Here is a 19,760-nt window from a genome sequence, read left to right on the forward strand (position 1 = left end):
CCTCTCTCAGACCTAGTCCTATATATAGATCTCCCTTTAGAAAGGGAGAGGTGAAGTTGCTGGAGCGTAGGGATTTGCTATTTTCATTTTTGAAAGCAAAGCAGTAGGTCTTTTTTCTCATCTTCTTGAAGATGACTTTCCAGCTTCTTCATCTTGGAGATGAGCAGTGTTGTCATGGTAAGAATGAGGGAATCTTAGAATAAAAGAAAAATTAGTTTGGATCAGACTTCAGGAGGTCATCTAGTCCAACACCTTGCTTAAATCAGACCTAATTAGCGATGGATTGGCTTTGTTTTTGCAAAAGCAAGGTAACAGGTGTGAAATACCAAGGTCACAAGATGCCTTTAAAGCTTTTTTTGCAGCTTTCCATAAAGGTACTGTTTCATGCCTACTGAGTGAGGTGTCTCTCTCTGCTTCTGGCATTTTTTTAGTAACTTCTAATGTGGTGGTTCTGGTTAATCAGAAGGCATATGTGCTAAGAGCTGAGTACATCCTGCCTCTTGTTGGATGGCATAGCATGTAAGGGTCCACCCGGTGCACTGAGACATTTAGAAACAGAATACCCTTTGTTTTTCAGGTTTCTGAAAATTGCTTCTGCATGAGATTTTTGGTTAAAGGAACGTTTGGTTTAGTCTGTCAAAGTAGTGTTCTAAATACTCAATTACAAAATTAGAATTAGTGTAAGTTAAGATGATAAGATGCATCACATCCTTGATGTGTCTTTGACTTAGCTGCAATCACATTTTTTTTCCTTCCCAGAGCATTAATGAGTCATGTAGATCTGCAGAGTAGGTAGTACCAAACAGCCTTCTATCAGAACGTGGATTAGGAGAATGAGTGTATTGCTTTGGGTTTAGATCTGAACACATAATCTCACTTTATAAGGAAGTGCTAATAAGTCATCTTTTAAGGGATTACACTCCTGCTCCAGTTTTATGTAATGCTGTTAGCTGAAGTGTAAATGTTGCCTTGCAGGGACAGCAGACTTTTTTGAGTAGCATTAATGCTACCTGTAGCTGCTTAAGTTATTAGAAAGAGAAAGCTGGTGGAAAGAGATACTATATTATTGTTAGAACAGCTTTTTTCCAATGTGTGTTTACTGTCTACTTTTTTTTTTTTTCTGTCTTAGGAAGTATAGTCGAGTACCTAAGGCAATAGAAATATTCCATTTCCTTCCCTTCAGAAGTCTGGCCTGTACTTTATACTTGTCTGTGCTTGGTACTACCTGCTCTTTCTAGGTCAAGAAATCTGTTAACTCCATACGCAAATCAGGTATCTTAGGAAACTGCTAAAATGCCGGTTCCTCTATTTATAATTCGAATTATGTCCATCCTGTCCCTTTGAATTCGTACTTACGAGTGTGATAAAATAAATGAAGTTTGAGCTCAGATGTTTAAATTCTATACTACCTTTGTGTTTCTCTTCAGTTCACACTTGATTTGTTGACTCTCACAAGCAAATATAAGTCCTCTATTTATGTGACATGCCTGCAACATGCTAGACAGCTTGCTTTTATGTATAGTCTAATACTGGTATCAGTGATCATTTGAAGTAATTACTGAAATAAATTTGAAGTACGTCAAACACTGAGGTGGTACTGTGTTTTCTTAGTACAATTTATCAGTTTAACAAAGCTCCACAGTATGCTAAGAAGGAGGCAAAAATGGATACCTTCTTACCAGGTTTTCTATTCTATTGTATTGTTTCTGTTGTATATTTGAGTTAAATCCTGTAGACATCACCAAAGCAAATGACTTCCTTGCAAATTCAGACTTGGTAAAGGCTGTAGATTTGGGCCTAGGGGTTCACTGCATAGTTGCTCAGCAAAATGTGTTGTTAAATGTTTAATGTTGCAAATCTACCGTGACCTTAGTGTTCAGTAGGTTTTATTTTGGATTTTCAGAAGTGGCTGTGGTTTCTCAAACTTCTAGCTAATGGAAATGTTTTCTCTTGTTTTCATGTGTTTCTTTTCCTGGCATTGTCTGAAATAGTCTCCAGGTTAATTTCTGAATCCTTTGTGAAAGGTTAGCCGTGGAAAAGTGCCACAGGTGTTTAGTCATACTCTTTAAACTTCTCAGACAATCCTGCAGGGCAGATCACTAGTGTTTGTACGGTGCTACAGTTTGAACAGAGTTAGAAAAATTAAGTTGTGGGCACCTTCTCTGAGGTCTTGTTTCTGACACAGCAAAGTGCTACACTTTTCTGTTTAGTGTCTTGCTTGTTAGGGAGAGGTTGAGCATAATAGCACAGTAACTTGGTACCATTTCTGCTGAGCAAGGAAGTTTTCATCAGGGTCAGCCAAAAAAAGATCTGTAACTTTGTAGCCTGCTGAACTCATGGCAGATATGGGGAGTTTATTGTCTTGGGATTTTTAAAGTCTTGATCACTAGAATTGTTGGAGTATTTAGGATAATTTTGCTCATATAAAAAGACCATAAGAAGGCAGAGTTGTGCTCATGAAGCTTCACAGTCTGGGAAGTAAGTGGTGGCATTTGGATGTATTTCAGCTGAATGTCTTGTCATTGCTGAATGACGTTGTTGTTGCTCTGTGATACCTTGTTCAGTAGTCCAGCCAAACACCAGTTGGTTGCATTCAGCAACATTTATATGGAAAGTGAGAAACTGAGGTCCTTAGGGAGGTAGTTGCATGTGTAAGATGCTTGTATAGGATGTTTTTGTCTACTATGATGGTTCTTTCTTGACTTCCTGTTGCAGGGTGTTGTTCTCCTTTGCACAGGTGCAATTTTATTTTTTTTTTAGATGCCCTATAAACTTGATCTGTGTTTAAAACCAAACATTTCTCCCCTAACTACCCCCTCAAAAAAAAACCCAACCCACCAAATCACTTTTCCAGCTGGCATGCATGACCCCAGTCAACCTCTTCATACTGTAGGGAGAGTCATGGACAAGTACGTCCCTAGCTTAGACATTTTGGTTAAGAGCCTGTTGCAGGATTGCATGAATCTAGGTTTTCATACCCATGGATACTCTCATCAGATTTGAAAATTAACTGATCTGCTTGCACAGTGGCTTACCTTACATCATTGGCGGTGACCCTGAATTTCCGTGGTTCTCGTATAGCATTAATTATTTGTTTTAAACTGAGCCAACTGTAGTAAAAGCAGGGACAGTGGGCTAGAAGTTGGTAAGGAAGAACAGCTGTGTAATGTAAGTTTTTGCAGCATTTGGGAAGGAAGATCTCTATTCCACTTCTCAAAATTGGTCTGTGAAATGTATCAAGTGATACATTGACAGATTCAGAACTTTTGTGTGTGTGTGTATATATATATATATATATATGCATATCTGTCTATGTTTGTGTGTGTGTGTGTATGGTGGGGTTTTTTCCATCACTGTTCCGTGTAGAGAGGACGTGTAGGCACAAAAAGATACAGAAGGTCAGAAAGGTAAAGCTTAGTCGTATTTCTAAAGTCATTGCTAGTTCTATATAATCTGCATGTGGATTCCTCAAATTCAGTCCTCTCTGCACAGCTGAACCCCTTCTGCTGTTAGAACTCAACATTTGTTTAGAAAGAATATCCCCTTCAGGGCTGGGTGGTGATGATGATTGCATCTTCCTCTGCTCTTTGCCTTTGTAACAGAAGTGTGCTAAGTTACATTCCTTATTGTTCTACTCCGAAGGCCGTTAAGGGAAGGAGAGACACATGCAGAAACACAAATAGCAGATTTGCTTTTCTTTTAAAATACAACATCTGAATTGACTCGGAAAGGAGGCAGCTTTTAAATAAAAATCATTATTAACCATAGCCACCAGGCTACTTTTCAATTACACTTTCAATATTCATTTTAAGGACAAGGTGTTCCCTGCTGGTGTTACCTGCTAGTACTTTACTTTAGACTTAATGTATATCAGTGTTTTATTTCAGAGAAGTCATGAGCAGAAAAAAATTAAATGTTTTTCTTGATGTTGTTCTAAGTTTGGCTTGATATACAATTAGGCCTTTGATTTGTGTAAATGTAAAGTTTCTCTGTTCATCAAAATGACAGCGTTGAAACTTCTCATTAATGTGTTGAGACTGACGTTGCATGGTAAGTAGAAAAAATCCATTAAGCTGAATCAAAATGCTGTCATTTATATGGCTCTAATTATCAAGGGACTAAAAACTCTGATCTGCCATTCTAATGCTTCTGTTAAAAATGCTATTTGACTTAGTGCATACTCTGGGAATACTGGTTATACATGTCTCTAAATGGATAAATTAGCTGCAGATCTGTGCTCAGGCCTTTGTTGTAGACCATCTCTTCTAGTATGGAGAAACAAGTTGGTTTAATTTATTAGAATAAAAAGTACAAAAAATATTTGAACATATGTTCATTTTAAATGTCTTAAATAAGAGTATTCCTTTTAAATAAGGAAGACTCCTCACTCCTCGGTGAGCGAAGTACTGTAAGTGATGTTAATGCCAGGTATCTGCACCAAAAGCCAGCTGCTTTTGTCTTGGTTGAAGCCTGACATACTTGTTTTCCTTCACTGAGCGACTAGTATGTATCTTGGATTTTTTATGGAAGCTACGTCACACTATATATGCTATACATCTGTTAATGATGTTTATATGAGTGTTGTTTGCTAAATATAAAAGCTCTTAGAACAGTCTTAATAAAACTCTGTAAAATACAATTTTAAAAGGAATAAAAGGACAGAATTCTTTGTTCCAGATCCTGCTAGGTAAATTCAGAGTGCTTGTTCACATGATCTTGTTTACATTGCTGAGAGATGCATTTGAAACTGACTACTAATTATGAATATTGTATTTTTGCAAAAGTATCACATTTTGGGGTCACTTTAATTTCAAAATGGTCGACTTAAATAGCAAAAATTTCTACAAAGCCTATTTTATCCTGTTTTCCTACAGTCTTGCAACACTTGACACAGTAATTGAAAATTAAATATGCTAAGCTACCATATATGTTACATGTTGAAAATAATTCATTCTAAGTTTCAAACAATTAATTGGTGAAAGTGATTAATTCCTGTTGAATTACAACATATGTATTATTATGGTATGCATGTGTAAATGGTAATGTATTCCTCTTATCTCTGTTTAAAATAATGATAAATATGGAAATCTACTGGTTCAAGGTACAAAAATACACGGGCAAAACACTACAAATCACCAACCCTTTTTATTTTTATTAAGGACAAAGTGTAATTGCATGTAATGTCATGCAGCGCAACTCTTCCATTTTTAAAATCCATTCTGAAATACCCAAACATTAATTTTAGAGTATTTTCTGCTTTTCTTCAGCTGTGAATGTGTCCCAGCAGATATGTACCACCTAAGTGTATAATTGGGATGAGAAAAAGCTACCGTTTTTATTTGTGACTCATATACTTGGTCAGCTGCTTTCTCAGTAGATAAAATAGTTCAGTATCTCAGAAAATATTCACAGCAACAGGCAGTAATGTGTAATATCTCTCCTGCTCCTGAAATCAGATTCCAACAAGAAGGTTGTGTCCTCAGTGCCACGACACCACCAATGTTGAGTTGTGTCACTTTTTTCATGAGCACTGTAGAAACGTGTTTTTCAAAATTAAGGGCTAATCCAGAGTTCAGTGCCATCTGTACATCTTGAGCTGCTCTTTGTCTATGTTTCCTGACAATAATTACTGCCTAATAAATACTGTTCTGTCACATTCTTGAAGACTTGTGCAATGCATTTCGGGTTGTTTGTTTTGGGGGTTTTTTTGTTCCACAGGCCCAAATTTTAATGTCCTTAAAATGACAATTAGTCATGTCTTGGGGAAGTTTTTAAAGATCACAAAAACATGCTCCGAGAACGTGTCTTTAGAGTAACCACTAGTCTGTGCTGCAGCACACGGCGGCGTTGGGAACCTCTTGGATGCAGTGTCTCTGAACACCGAATTGTTTTTGAAAAGATTTTTCTTTGTCTCTACTCATATTGTTTCCATGGATTTAGGCTCTTTAATTTACCATAATCGGTGTGTGTGTGACCAGGAAGTTGTCAGCTTTTGTGTTAATAGGCTTTTACACTGCACTGTAAACATGAGGCCTAATTGTAGGAGGTGTATAGTACACGAGCCCTACCTGTTTGTTTATTTGTGAAGATGGTAGAATGGGTTTCATTCATTCATGCGTTGTAGAACGAGTAACCTGGGATTGTGCTAGGTTTACGCAGTTTGTGTTTCAAGTCCATGTTGTTATGATTTTGTTGCTCTTTGTGCCTGAGCTAGCTACGTGAAAATTAGTTTGGGTGTATGTCTTTGTGTATTTCAGTCAGCTTCTGATGATGTAGAAATAGCCATAGCAATCAAGGACTTGGCTATTGTTTAGGATAGCCTTCTTCCAGAAAGATGCCTCTTCGGATATGCCTGTCTTACTGAGAAAATTCTATACAGAGGAGCATGCTAATTATAGTTTGGTAAATGAAGAGTAAAGAGAGATTGTACAAACAATTCTCCCGCTGCTTAAAATAAATACTATAGGGTCATTGTTATATGTATTTGTTATCCAGGTGAGAGAGACATTTGAAAAAATACTTGGGTTGGGTTTTGTTTTGTGTTAGTATCTGCAGTTACAGAAAACAAGTAAAACTGCTTTTAAAGGTGATGCAAAGTTGATGAAAGGAGTTAATAAAATCTTTTTCATTTAAAGGTTGTTCCTCATAATAGACGTGTGCATCTTATAATTGCCCCTTTGAAAGAGCATGGCTCAGAGCACACTGAGATGGTGGAAAGATAGTGTCATAACAGACCAAAAGAAATTGTTCAATCTGTTCATTCACCCTGTCTTCTGATTCTTTGGTCCTGATGAAATGAACAGGCTTTGAATAGAGTATTTCTAGCACCAGCTCTTTGATAGTCATTGTCATTTGTATAGTAATTGATAAGTAATTCCCAAGTGTTTTTCACAAATACTACAGCACTTTATTACTGAGCAGACAATGTCCTTCTGCTTAATACCAGCAAAATTAAATAAGATACTTTCAGTTTGATCCTTTATTAACAAGATACTTATAATCTTGCCTCACTCTCTCCTCTGAATCACATCATCAATTCTACTAGTCAGTCGTGACTGTCCTGTAAGAGGTGTTTAGTAAGAAAACTTGGTTGCTTAGCAGTGAACATAATGAGAATTAAAAATTTAAAGCTGCAGTGTACATATTCCTGAGTAGTTATATCTTCAAATCAGAAATTCGTAATAGCTTTCTTTTCTTTCTTTAGGCATGTGTTCGTATTAATCTGTCTTAGAATGTAACTCATACGAAAGAGACACCAACATTTCAGTGATACAGTGTTACTGTTTGAGATCTGTGAGATGAGCTTTTATTCTGTCTGAGAAAATTTGGAGGCACACTGACTCATTTCTCAATTTTGTAGATATCAGCAGAATCAGCCATTACTCAAATTATTTATTGTTTTCATGTTTGTTCTGATTTTGCTTCTAAATGTTGCATTTTTTAAAAAAAATTACTCCTGTGTGATAATGCCTTAAGCTTCTATACTAACTAAAGCACATAGTATAAGCAATAACACACACAAAAAAAGTGGAAAAGTTCTGTAAGGGTAGTTCTATAAACTGATTATTAATGCTTTTTTCCAGTAGCTGTTTTCTGTGCATGTAAGGGCAAAGTGAACATAAAGGCAATGAAGTAACAGAATTCTCAATGGATCACCTATTGCCTCCAGAAATAGAGCAATCAACTAAGATAACCCTGTCCAAAGACTTTGCTTGAAAGCTGTCATTTTATTCTACATGATGCATGAATTGCTTGTGCTAGATTAAATGTCATCCATACTTCACTCTTGTGCTAATCAGTCAAAAACTACCTTGATGAAGATATGTGTTTGCAGGCTAACTTTATAAGCAGAGTTGAGATTATCACTTTGTCTCTTCACTTTATCCTTCTCCTTCCATCCTTCTTCCTTCTGTAAAGGGTCCCAGAGTCTCATCACCGTTTCCTTTCAGTCTTTATTCTATACCATGTTATTGGGGAGTTAATTCAAATGGCTTGAACTGTTTATTTGTTTCACACAGTTCTACATCTATAGATCTTCTCTCCTCTTACTGAAACTTCTGGATTGAATAGAATTTTACATTCCCCCTAAATGTTCAGCTTCTAATTTAAACTGAAAATGGCTGAAATGCTGCTTTTATTTCTCCTGGATATGTGGGCCCGAAATCTAGGAGTCCTTTTAGACTTGGCTACCTTCTTAGACACGTGCAGCCAGACTGGTTCTGAGATTTCTCACTGTTTTATGACCAGAGAGATGGCTGAGACTGAGCCTTTTGTTTCTGTGAATCCACCAAAACATTTACACAGGCTCTCACTTTATTTTGAGATCCTTTTCAAAGCTGCTTATTTGGCTGTGTATGTGTATGTTTGTACACATGCATATTAAACGCATATCTTCTTTCCCCCTGCCCCTTTAAAACCTCTCCATAAACTCCCTTCATGTGCCCACAAAGTACTACTACCTTGCGAGGGTGTCTGGACAAACAGTGAACTGAAGCAATACGAAAATGTTTCATGTAGTCTTTCTGATATTCCAGGTTTTGCTTGTTTAGTTCATCCATAGCCTGTCATCTTAATTCTAGATCCTGTTTTCTTATGGGCAGGGACTATATAGTTAGAATAGAACAGGAGCTGATTGAGGTCCCTAGATACACAGCTGTACTACCACTGCCAGGTAATGTAAACCAGAAAGAAAAGAAATCCTTCATTTTTGCCAGTACTCTGCAAGATGACGTGTTTGAATTTCTGAGAAGTGCAGTGTGAAAAATCAAAGCGACAAACTATCCTATTGCAGCTTTGAGGTTTTTTAGTCTAAACGCCAGTGAGTTAATTTCATACATATGTTGTTGCTGACTGGAAGTTCTTTAAGATGCGTAGCACTGATTGTGGTTGTTTTTACATTTATCAAAGAAATGATGAACTTTGTCACTGGAAATGAGAAACAGGAGGAAGATTAATAACGAAGAGCTGTTCTCATGTGAATGTGGAAAATGTGAACTACCAAGTGATCTTTTCTTAAAAAGAAAAAAAAAAGTTTTATAATTTTGCCCATACTTTCTTGTAGACTGTACATATACAAATTATGCATATTACGTACAGGCTATCACTTTATGGTTCAGGTATTACCTTTACTCCTTATCTTTTGTAGAAAAATTCAGCAGTGACTTGGCCAATTCAAAAAATTAATTATGTGGGACCTGATTCCATTGTTAGAAAAAAAGTTGAATATATATGGCTTCAGCTGTTTCCTTTGTAAAACATGGACGTTTTGAAGGTGTAAGTGCACCACGTGTCTGCTTTATACAGTTAGTAGTAACAAAGATAGGCTTACAACTCACAGTAACAAAAGTACATTAATTCAGATATTAAGTTCTTTGCATTGTTTTTTATTTTTGTACTTTACTGAATCCTTTTTTAAAAGAATTTGAAGACAAAATTACAATTTTTGGACAAAACATATTTAAGTTGAGATAAATGTATGTAATATTCAAGTAATATTTAGCTGACTACCATCTACATTGCACTTCTTAAGTGTATTAAGAGTTTATTACTAGATCTACCTTTTGCTGTTTGAACCTTTTCTAACCTTTTGTTTATTATGATGCTAGACTGTCATTTCATTGTCCCCTCAGTCACATTTCATTCAGCTGCATGGAAAACATTCTAACAGAAATGCTTGTAACAGATTACTTAGGCCAAGTAGCAAAAATGTGGATATTTCTATGCACGTAATAGTAAAAAATCCGTCTTGCCTGAAATGTTTGAAATAAACTGTTACAGTTGTGGTAAAAAGCTTGTCTCCACAACCACAAAGGAGCATGGGGTCACAATGGCGGGCAAGGGAACCCCAGTGACACAGTCAGAGACTTGGTGGCCCAGCACAGGCTTCTCTGGGCACTGTCATCAGAGAGCCATCAGCCCTATGCTCTGGAGGTGACACCCATCACAATGAGTCTACTAATGACAGAGGCTGTCTGGACCGTCTTAGTCTAAAGGGGGTAAGGGACACAGTTGGCGGATGCAAAGAGAGAACATTTTGTGATTGCATATGACTTGGCCAGTCTTGGGGAGGAGCCAAAGGCATTGTAGGGGCCAAGGGAGAGAATGGAGGTTTTGGGATGACTTGTGAAGGAACCACCATGGGAAAATAGAGGGATAAAGGAATGAAAGGGACGGGTTGCCTCTAAAGGGGTTGTTGATCAATATGCTTGTCTGGCCATGTTGTGAGCCTGGTCAGCACACCCTGTCCTGTCCTCACATTAAACTCCATTTCTAGCTTTTTTTGTGGGAGAAGGGCTCTCCAGGGACCTGTGTGTCTGTGGTGCAAGCGAGTGGAGTATATGCATGTTGATGCACGATTACTAGCAAATATCAAGCTGAACTAACTGGCAAGATGTTTAAGTGGCTAGGAAGCCATGTATATGTGTATATCTCTGGGGTGAGGCAGCTGGAAGGGCTGTCTACCAGAGGGACCAGCAGGTTCAGAACGACTGCAGGAGGGACTGTGAGGTCTGGGGGCTGACCGAGAGTGCTGGTTTTGGTGATGGTGTCTGTGGCAGATGTAACAGGAGACTGAGAGAGACAGAGGTGCCACCAGCATTGCTGATGGGCTCAGCCTTGGCCAGCGATGAGTCTTCTTGGAGCCAGCTGAAACTGGCTTTGTCCAACATGGGGGTGGCCCCTGGCCTCTTCTCACAGAAGCCACCTACCTGTGCAGCCCCCATGCTACCCAGATCTTGCCACATAAATCTGATCTATATGTATATATGTATCTCCCACTAACGGACTTTCATCTTTATCAGCCAGAGAAGGAACGAGATGAGGCCCTTGGTATTGCTTGTGTTTGTGCGAGCGCTGAGTGTTTGTGTCTGTACATCTGCGTGTCTGGCCACGTGTGTGTGCTGTATGTGTGCCTGTGTGTGTAACCTGGGATTACATGCTCAGCCTTACTAATGGCTCAGACTGGGGGTGTGCAACTGCTCAGGGTTTCCTGATCAGAAGCCATGGTTGGTTGTTACAGTATACGTATTTGACCAGTGATACTTAAGAATCTGTAAGCAGCATGGGAAGCAGGAAATAATGCTAGGAAACGTGAATGTGTTTTGAAAATCTTTATTAGGTTAGGCTTCAGTTGCAAAGATTAAAACAGTGAAGCAAGGATCTCATTTTAGTTGAAGAGGTAGTGAGGGGAAAGCAGAACAAGCTACTTAGAAAAAGCATAACAGAAAAATGCAGAACTTGCTCAAAAGTATATTGGGAATTTTAAGAGCAGTATAAAACAGAGGACTTAGACTTTACTTCCGATCAAGATAAAATCTTAATCTTGTCTCTGCTTAACACCATTTCACCTTTCCTGTGAGAAGGTGTAAAGAGCAGTGTCCACAACTCTTCCCTGGGTCCTTCCTGTTTGTGAAGCAGCAAGACAGAATCTGGTCAGTATCTCACTCATTGTTTACTTCCTGCCAGCATCAATCTTCTTTTAAAAGAACTTCCTAAGTTCCTACTTACAGTTATTAATTCAGCAACTTCTTTAGTTTTACTGTTCAAAGGAAACAGTTGTACAGTTGAGATAGATGGTGAATTCAAGTCACTGAGCTTAAATGCCTTGAATGTACAGAAAACTCACCTCCTCTATATGCCTACATCATAGACTGTATTTGAAGGAGAACCACGTGGTCCACTGAGAAGGGGTATCATACTGAATGCGTGCCACACTGTAGGTGGAGAGGTAATCATAGCAAGTAGAGTTAAGTAAGAGGTACTTAACTGGAAGTCAGAAATAAACTGAGACCAAGTATGGTTTGAGACATAGAATGGTACAGAGCACTCAGCTTTCCAAGGACAGGGCATCAGAGTCTTTTTCTGAATGGTGATACTGATTACGTCTGGATTGCTGGCCTTGACAAAGGTGGCTTGTTAGATCAAAATACTGACTGACGGAAAAGAGATACTGTCTATACTGTAGTGATCCTGGGCTCCAGAACAGGATTGTGAATTTATTTGAAAAAAACACAGCTGCCATTTGAGGACAAGTAGTAATCAGTTTCTGTAGCTATGCCTTTTCTCACTGTTGAGAGCTGGCTTGCTCAGGGAGAAGGGTCTGTGAACACACATAATAAATCCGTAGTGATAACCTTGGGGCTATAGGTAGTTCCAGGGGTTGCAGTAGGGTATGGATTGAACTGTTCAGGGCTCTGAAGAAATGGGGGAGGGACCTTAGCTGAAGGATGGTATTACAAGTCTGATTTCTAATCTGGAAGGTATCAAGAAGGGTGCCGTGTTAAAGTAGTGGTAGTTTCTGCTGCTGTTTTCTCTCTCAGTTTTTCATTCCGCTACGGTTGCCAGCTTAGGAGCAACACAACCCTTCTTCCTTCCTAGGTGCCCTCTCTCAATGGTCAGTGGGAAAACTTGGTACTGTGTGTAGTATTTTTGTTGTTATTTTTCTGGGTTTTTTTTTTCTATTTGGTTGGTTTGGTTTTGGTTTTTTTTGTTGTTGTTGTTTTTTGTTTTGTTTTTTGATGCTCCTGAACCCAACAATGAGGTGACCTTCATTGTTTGAGAATCCTAACCTTGTGGTTTTGGGAACAAATCCTACAATGTTTCAAGTACAATGTTCCAGTTAAGTTGCACAGGTGGAGCAACTGGCTAAGGGTGGAGAGGCCTCGGTGCAAGCTGGCTTGTTTCCTCCAAGCACTTTGTACAAAAGTGTACGGGGTTGTAGACATGGGCTCTGGAGACTGCCTGCTTCGTTTTCTGTCAACATGGCAGTTGATGCTGAAATAGTTTATCTAAACTATTTGGCAAAAGTTACCTATTCAGAAATCGGTTTTGTGTGCTGGCTATTTAAAGAAAATGGGGGGGAAACTCCTTGTTCTTCCAGAAGTTCCAATGTCTACATATTGTATCATTTCTTGTGGAAGATCTGTGATACGTCTTGGTAGAAATGACTACAGATGGTACAAACAGACCTTTTGACTTCCGGTGCTTCCCTCACAAGATTCTAGATGGATATGAAGAGATTTTTATAAAACACTGTGATTTAGTTGTTAAATAGTTTGAAACTAGAGATTTATTTCTTTTTTAGTAGATTTTTAATTCTCATCTCAAATATTTCAAAGATAACGGTGAACATTACGTCACAGACCAGGTATTTTCCCCTGCTATGCCAGCGAGGGGTGAGACAGCTAAAATTTCCCTAGTTAGTGGCTTTCAACCAAAGGCTGACATGAATGAAAAAAAAAGGCAAGAAACTCTGATGAGTCATAGAAGTGGGTGTTTCCACAGAGTAAGCTTTCATAATAGATCCACCAATCTATCACTCGCCACCAAAGAATAGTAAACCACAGCACAGGACTAGCAGGGAGTGATCCTAGATAGGCAGTACTGCTTTCTAACACTGATTGTGTCTGAGCCACTTTCTTCCTAAGCACAACAGAAGTGAGTACGCCACCAGCAGTGATATAAATTATTCTGAGAATGAAATTTGTTTATATTTTAAATTTTGAATTCAGGATTATTTAGATCTGACTATGATCAAACTATCTTATTGCTAAATAAGATCTTTCAGGGAACGACACATGAAATGTATGAAAAATTGCTTATGTGATGTTAAATAACAGAAAACTAGAGATATTTATGTGGAATTGGGACAATGCAACAAAATGGTGAAATCAGTTTATATACAGGTAAGATATATTCTTTTCCAGCTAAGAAAGAGGGGGAGAAAATTAAGAGCAAAACTTGCATAGTTGTAATTTATAAAACCCAAAACCAATAACAACAACAAACCCCTGGAAACTAACTCAAAAAAACCCCAAAAAAGGATAAAAAAATCTAAATGTGGAAGTAATAGTGGCGGTGTTACCCAGATTATTTTATTACTGTAAAAAAAATGGCCTCTTTGACTGAGTCCAGTTGATTTAATTTCCACTTGGAAAGGGACATATTTTGCTTGTAGTTTAAATTGATAATTAAGTGTTTATAAGAGAATATAAATTTGGTCCTCTAAAAATGGTTTTAAATGAATTACTTCTGGAAAATCATTTGTCGAGGAGAAGTTAACAGTAAACAGCCTCCTTTCTCTTCATCATATTTTCAGGGATATTTCCAGTTTTATGAACCTTTGGCTCATCATTTTTATGAGATTTCCAATAGGAAAGGGATTAGGATTATTTACTAGAGGTAGAAAAAAAGGCATGGTAAGTTTAATATTACACTTAAAGAAATGATGACAACTTGGGAGAAAGAATGGAGATCTATAAACTTGGACTAACAGAATCATGCTGTTCTTTGTCCACTGCCGAAGCAGTGCAGTGTCATAAATTTGAACAAATGAGCCTTACCACAGGCGTTGTAAAGTGTTCCTTAGTTGCAGTATTTTGTAATCTGAGGGTGCAGTGTGTTGATAACCTGTTTTTTGAATCTTCTGTTATAATAATTTTTTATATACTTTGTTTTAGTTTTGGCAAGGTACAGGGTTATACGTGAGACCTAACGAAATCCGTTCCAGATTAAGCTGATTAATACATCTATGTTGGCAAGTGCTTCAGTTGTAAATATACTGCTATTAGTGCTATGCGAGAGAAAATAACCTCAAATGGAATTAGAGAGTACTGTAATGTACCGGTTATGTAATGATGTCTAAGTATTTAGAGGGGTATTCTTTGAATGCCTAATACTAAAGAACAGCAAGTGTCTAAACCTAACCTGATCCAAGTTGAAAGTAAACCTAACTACTCAAATTTGGAATTTCCATGCAAGTGCAATGAATCTGTTTTTATTCCCTGTTGTCTAAAGGACTTAAAATATAGTTGTTCTTTATTAAAAAAATAGTGTTGCTTTTGTCAAAACTTGACCTTTTAGGGTTTTTTTTAGATATAAGTGATTAGTGTTTTCTTTAATTAGCTTGATTTCCTAAGGAAACTAGGCTTTTGAGCAGCCCTCTCTGCTTGTGTGTGTGTGTTTGTGTATGCATGTATGTACATCACAAAAAGAGCATGAACAAGTGAGAATTATTACATTTGCCACTATTTGGACTAATTTTGAGACCATTAATGGTTATCAGTCAAGCTAGCCACCTTTGCTACATGCTTTTCTTGCTTACTTAAGAATCACCCAGTTGTAGCTGAAAATCTTACTGTTCGTATTCATCAAAAGAAATCCTCACTCATTGTTCTTCACATGATATGAGAACTAGGACTATGTTTTAGAATATTCAGGTTTTTTCTCTAAACCTTTTTTTTCCCCGCTGTACAGTTAATGATGGGAGTAAATCCCTCTTAGCCCCTTTAAGAGGTTACAAGTGAATTGAACAGAATAGGAAAGATCTTTATCCCCAGAGCACACAAAGAAATAAAATTTCAGTGTAAAATATTTACCTGAAATTTCTCATTTGTAAACATACATATTTTTATAATGCCTGCCTTTAGGAAGTAGGCACTTTCCAGTGTCACTGGAAACGTGGGTTGATGTTCGTTGTATTCTGGATATATATCTACCATCTCCAACAGTATGCAAAGCTACCACAACCAAGTGAGATGTATAACTAAAGAGCATAAATTTGAGTGCAGTCTTGTAAAATGTTTCTCTTTGGCCTGTTTAAGGTGATTATATATTACTGTGTAAATGTTTTGCAGATCAATAATCTTTGTTTCACTTTGAGACAATTTCAGGGGGTTTTGTTCTTAGGTCAGTAGGGACCTGTCTTAGAGATCCCTTGACATTTTTATGATTTTGATTTATCAGATTTTATCACTCTTCTACACCTGTTCTCTGAAATACTCCCATAGGCAACAGACACCCACCATTTAATGTAGGGAAATAATCAAGGAAGAAAGCTTTCTGAGATGAGTGGTATATCAGGGGCTATGATTTTCAGCATCTTATTACCTAAAAATGAAAGGATATGAAAACTCAGAATGAATAAGCTTTGACTTGTATGCACACTGCTGATTCTTTTAATTTTTCTTTGTGGCTTACAATGCTTTGTAAAATGTCCGTGCTGTTTTTCAGGAAAAAAAACCCAAACAATTTTTCATTTTAAAGATGCTTTTAGTATTTAAGATTTTGGTTTTATGTTTATTATATTTGTTTTACATCACTAAATCAATATAATATATTCATGCATGTCTGCATTTCTGTTGTTCTCTTTATTTCAGTATCTATTGAACTTCATTCTAGGGAGAAAATTAAAGCTGTAGTTTTAGGAAGAAAATCAAATAAATAATAAAATGAACAATGTCAGAGATGCTCTTCTTGCTACCCTAGACAAAACTCGCCCCCCCACCCCCCCCGCCAGATTCCAATACTTATGTTTAGTCCCTAGGTCTGGCATTAATGTACATCAAGGAAGTTACACTGCTGTGCATTAAGGGAGTATTTCTCCTATTATTTGCTGTTTTGATAGACCACAGTAATTAAATAAGAGCCACTGTGGTCTCTTGGGGAAATAGGAAAGAGATTTTTAAAAAGCTTTTGAATATAAATGTATTTGATAACGTCCTGTATATAAATAATGCATGTACTTAGTTGAGTGCTTATACTCTTTTGAGGAAAGTTTTGTGTTCTTCTAATGCTTGCTCATAGCCTTAAGGAATGTAAGAAATGTGAAATGAGACGAAAAAAGTGCATGAAAGATATAAATTTATTCTTAGTTATACTAGTGACTAACAGCCCCCCAAAACCCCGTAAGTTATACTTCAAATTTTTTATTATTTTTTTTTTACTTCGTTTTGGGTGCATGAGGAGCTTAATAAGAATGGACGTCTTTGATCAGTCTGTTCCAATGCCAAACTCATGCCTATTTTGTGTCACAAAAATCCTAATAGGAATCCTGGGAAAGAGCTTTTCATGCATGCACAGCTTGTATTACAGCATTTGACAGCACACAAAGGTAACTGGCTATACTGTTAAAAGCAAAGATATATTGGGAAACTGGTGTCACTACTAGTCTTTCTTCTGTGACTGCTGTTTAAATCCATGATCATGCTTCTCACGCCTCTTTGGACTACATCTTTGCTGACAGAAGTCTCTGCAGTAGATGTAGCTTTAAAACTGTGCTCTTTCAGAAGTTTGGTACCTTTTCATTTTTCTGTTTTGGTCTTTCTTCTCTTTGTCTGTAGCTACATCTAAAAGAGGTGACCTTAAGAAAAATGATATCTATTGAAATGAGAAAGTGGAGTTAAAATAAATGGTTTCATCAAGACTATTACATCATTGTTTTTCACTACTCACACTGCATCTTGCATTCTCAAGTCTGCTGTTTTGCAGAGGAGAGGGAAGTGGGACTTGCAGCTTTCTGAAAGTAGGCCTCTAGTTAATTACTTTGCTAATCAATTTTCTCCAGTTACCTGTATTTATATCTAGGTCTTAGTTTACCATTTTATCTAAAACGTGCACTGCTGTAGGTGCAGTTCCTTTTAAAAACTGTTTTTCAAAGGCTCTGTGATGTGTGTTCAGCCCTTTACAAGTCACTTGAATCTTTTCATTTGTCACACCTCTCATTAGAATTCCTTGAACAATTTTGCTTCTGGTATAAGACTAGAAAGTCTATCCTGACTTTCTGATAAAACGTAGTAATATCCATCCTTGATTTTGGAATTTTCAGTTTAGTAGGTACAGTAAACAGGGCACAAGATGATTGTTGTGTAGAACCTTTGTGTGTTTTGTTACTGACCTTTACATGTCTAGCAGCCAGCTTGCAGTAAACTTACCATGTCAGTTCTGATAGTAAACCCTTACTAAAAGAGGCTGAAATGGTTTGTGTTAAATTTTATGCACACTGGAACTCCACACAGTTGTTCCTGATGTAGACAGGCTGTTCCTGCAGTAGAAGGCTGTACAGAGAGGTTTCTAGTGAAAGTGTTGGGTCACCCTTTTCTGTTTTATTATCTTTAAATATTCCTGAGACACTCCATAAATTCCAGCTATAAGTTTATTGTGTGGGAAGTATACTTTTTTTTTTTTTTTTTGTATGTAGAGTAACTGAGGGAGGGAAAGAGAGAGGGTAATTTGTGATTAAAGAGACAACATAATTATATGCTTCATTGTGATCAACTTTTACACAGAAATGTGAATGACTAGAGACCTCTACTGATTTGTAAACAAAATCATTTTAGTTGAGTATTTAGCAGAATTTGTCAAAAGCTAATTTTTTAAAATTATTTCTTCTTCTTTCTTTTTTTTTTTCTTTTAGGGACTTCATGTTGGTGGCGTTTATGCCAGAACATAGTAAGCAAGGCAAATTAACTCCAGCCTTGTGTAAACTTTTAATTGGCCAACACAATGCAATTGAGTATGAGTTCCAGGTGGCTTTGGAAATGAAGAACTAAGCTCTCTGGCTGGAAGCTGAACGTGATGACGGCCTGGTCTATGATAGGGAAGCTGAAAATGGAGAAGAGGCACTCCAGAGAAGACAGAAATGTGGAACAAGATGCTGGGGAATGCAGTGCTGAATCAGAGGAATGGACGAGCTCAGAAAGCGAACCTGAGCAACCATACTTCAGAAGCAGCTGCAGCAATACTCAGTGGAGAGAAAAGGAGGTTTCCACTAAACCACATCGGCCGCTCTGTCGGTCTCCTTGTTTGGATCGCCCAAGTTTTTCACAGAGCAGTATCACACAAGACTTGAAGCTAGATGAATGCAAAACAAATTTGGACAAGGAATACCAAGCTAAAATGGATTTTGCTTTAAAGCTTGGGTATGCAGGAGATCAGATCCAGGCGGTACTGAATAAACTGGGAGCAGATGCGCTTATCAACGATGTTCTCGCAGAGCTTGTGAGACTTGGCAACAAAAGTGAATCAGAGGGACAAAGCAGTGCCAGCAGTGCCACTAGTACTCTCGTGCCAAGAGGTCCTTGTACAAAGGAAATAGCAAGCCCTGAATTGTCACTTGAAGATGAAGTTGTGGATAACAGTGATAACTTGAGACCAATTGTCATTGATGGAAGCAATGTGGCTATGAGGTAGATCTCCCTGTCACTATTTTTGCAAAGAATAAATCACTAAAATATTTATGAGAAAAATCAATATTGATAGCTGTGTTGCTGATTGACTGGATACAAAGCAAAAATGAATTCTACATAAAATATAAAAATAAATGCAGTTTATTGTATTACAATATAATAAAGGAAAGTAGCATGCAATGTGATAAAAGGAAACAGTACTAGCTATTGTGCACAATATGATAAAAGAACAATAGGAGCAAAGGATTAGATCATTGCTGCAAAGCGTTACAGAGACTAAGAAAAGGAGACATCACCAGTTCACACCTTAACATCACCCAGGCCCACCCTTTAGTTGGGAGCCCTGTTGCAGCTGGTGCCAGGAGTCCCTTGATAACTGGGGAAATTCCTATGTGGTGCATCCACCTGTAGGTGAGGCTTCTGGCTCAGTCCTGGAGCTTGCCCACCTTTATACTCAGTGAAGAACAAAAATAGGTTACACACCCAGTGTATGTAAAATTTAAGTTTAGGCTAAGTGCAGGTGTGCACTATCTCATGATCTGTAAGGTTCACACACGCCAGGGACGTTGGCCAGACTGCCTGGGTGTGGTGGAGCTGCCACTACATCATGACACAACTGCACACAGTATTTATTGTCTGGATGGTCCTGCCCTACCTTGCTTGTTCAGGGGGCTCAGGACAAACATCACCCGCTCATTACAGTTGTCCTTGAGCTCCCTGTCTAAGTTAAACAATTCCTAATTTAAGACAAAAACTTTGTAATAAACATTAATCAGTTTAATAAATTTTCACTACAAT

At 37.7% G+C, this 19,760-nt stretch overlaps 1 protein-coding gene across 4 annotated transcripts in view; it reads left to right on the top strand.

Moving 5' to 3' along the window:
- Positions 1 to 19,760, top strand: part of ZC3H12B (zinc finger CCCH-type containing 12B) — a 34,445-nt gene that overhangs the window by 4,369 nt on the left and 10,316 nt on the right. For 3 of the 4 annotated variants that reach the window (XM_056360067.1, XM_056360069.1, XM_056360070.1), the window contains exon 2: positions 18,191 to 18,962. In XM_056360067.1, the coding sequence (XP_056216042.1) occupies positions 18,352 to 18,962 (611 nt within the window). In that variant the 5' untranslated portion in view covers positions 18,191 to 18,351. Of the gene's footprint in view, positions 1 to 12,494; positions 17,300 to 18,190; positions 18,963 to 19,760 lie in introns of those variants that run through there. The other variant, XM_056360068.1, reaches the window with a different exon arrangement.

The sequence above is a fragment of the Falco biarmicus genome, chromosome 14 (assembly GCF_023638135.1).
Source record: "Falco biarmicus isolate bFalBia1 chromosome 14, bFalBia1.pri, whole genome shotgun sequence".
Taxonomy (NCBI): Eukaryota; Metazoa; Chordata; class Aves; order Falconiformes; family Falconidae; genus Falco; species Falco biarmicus.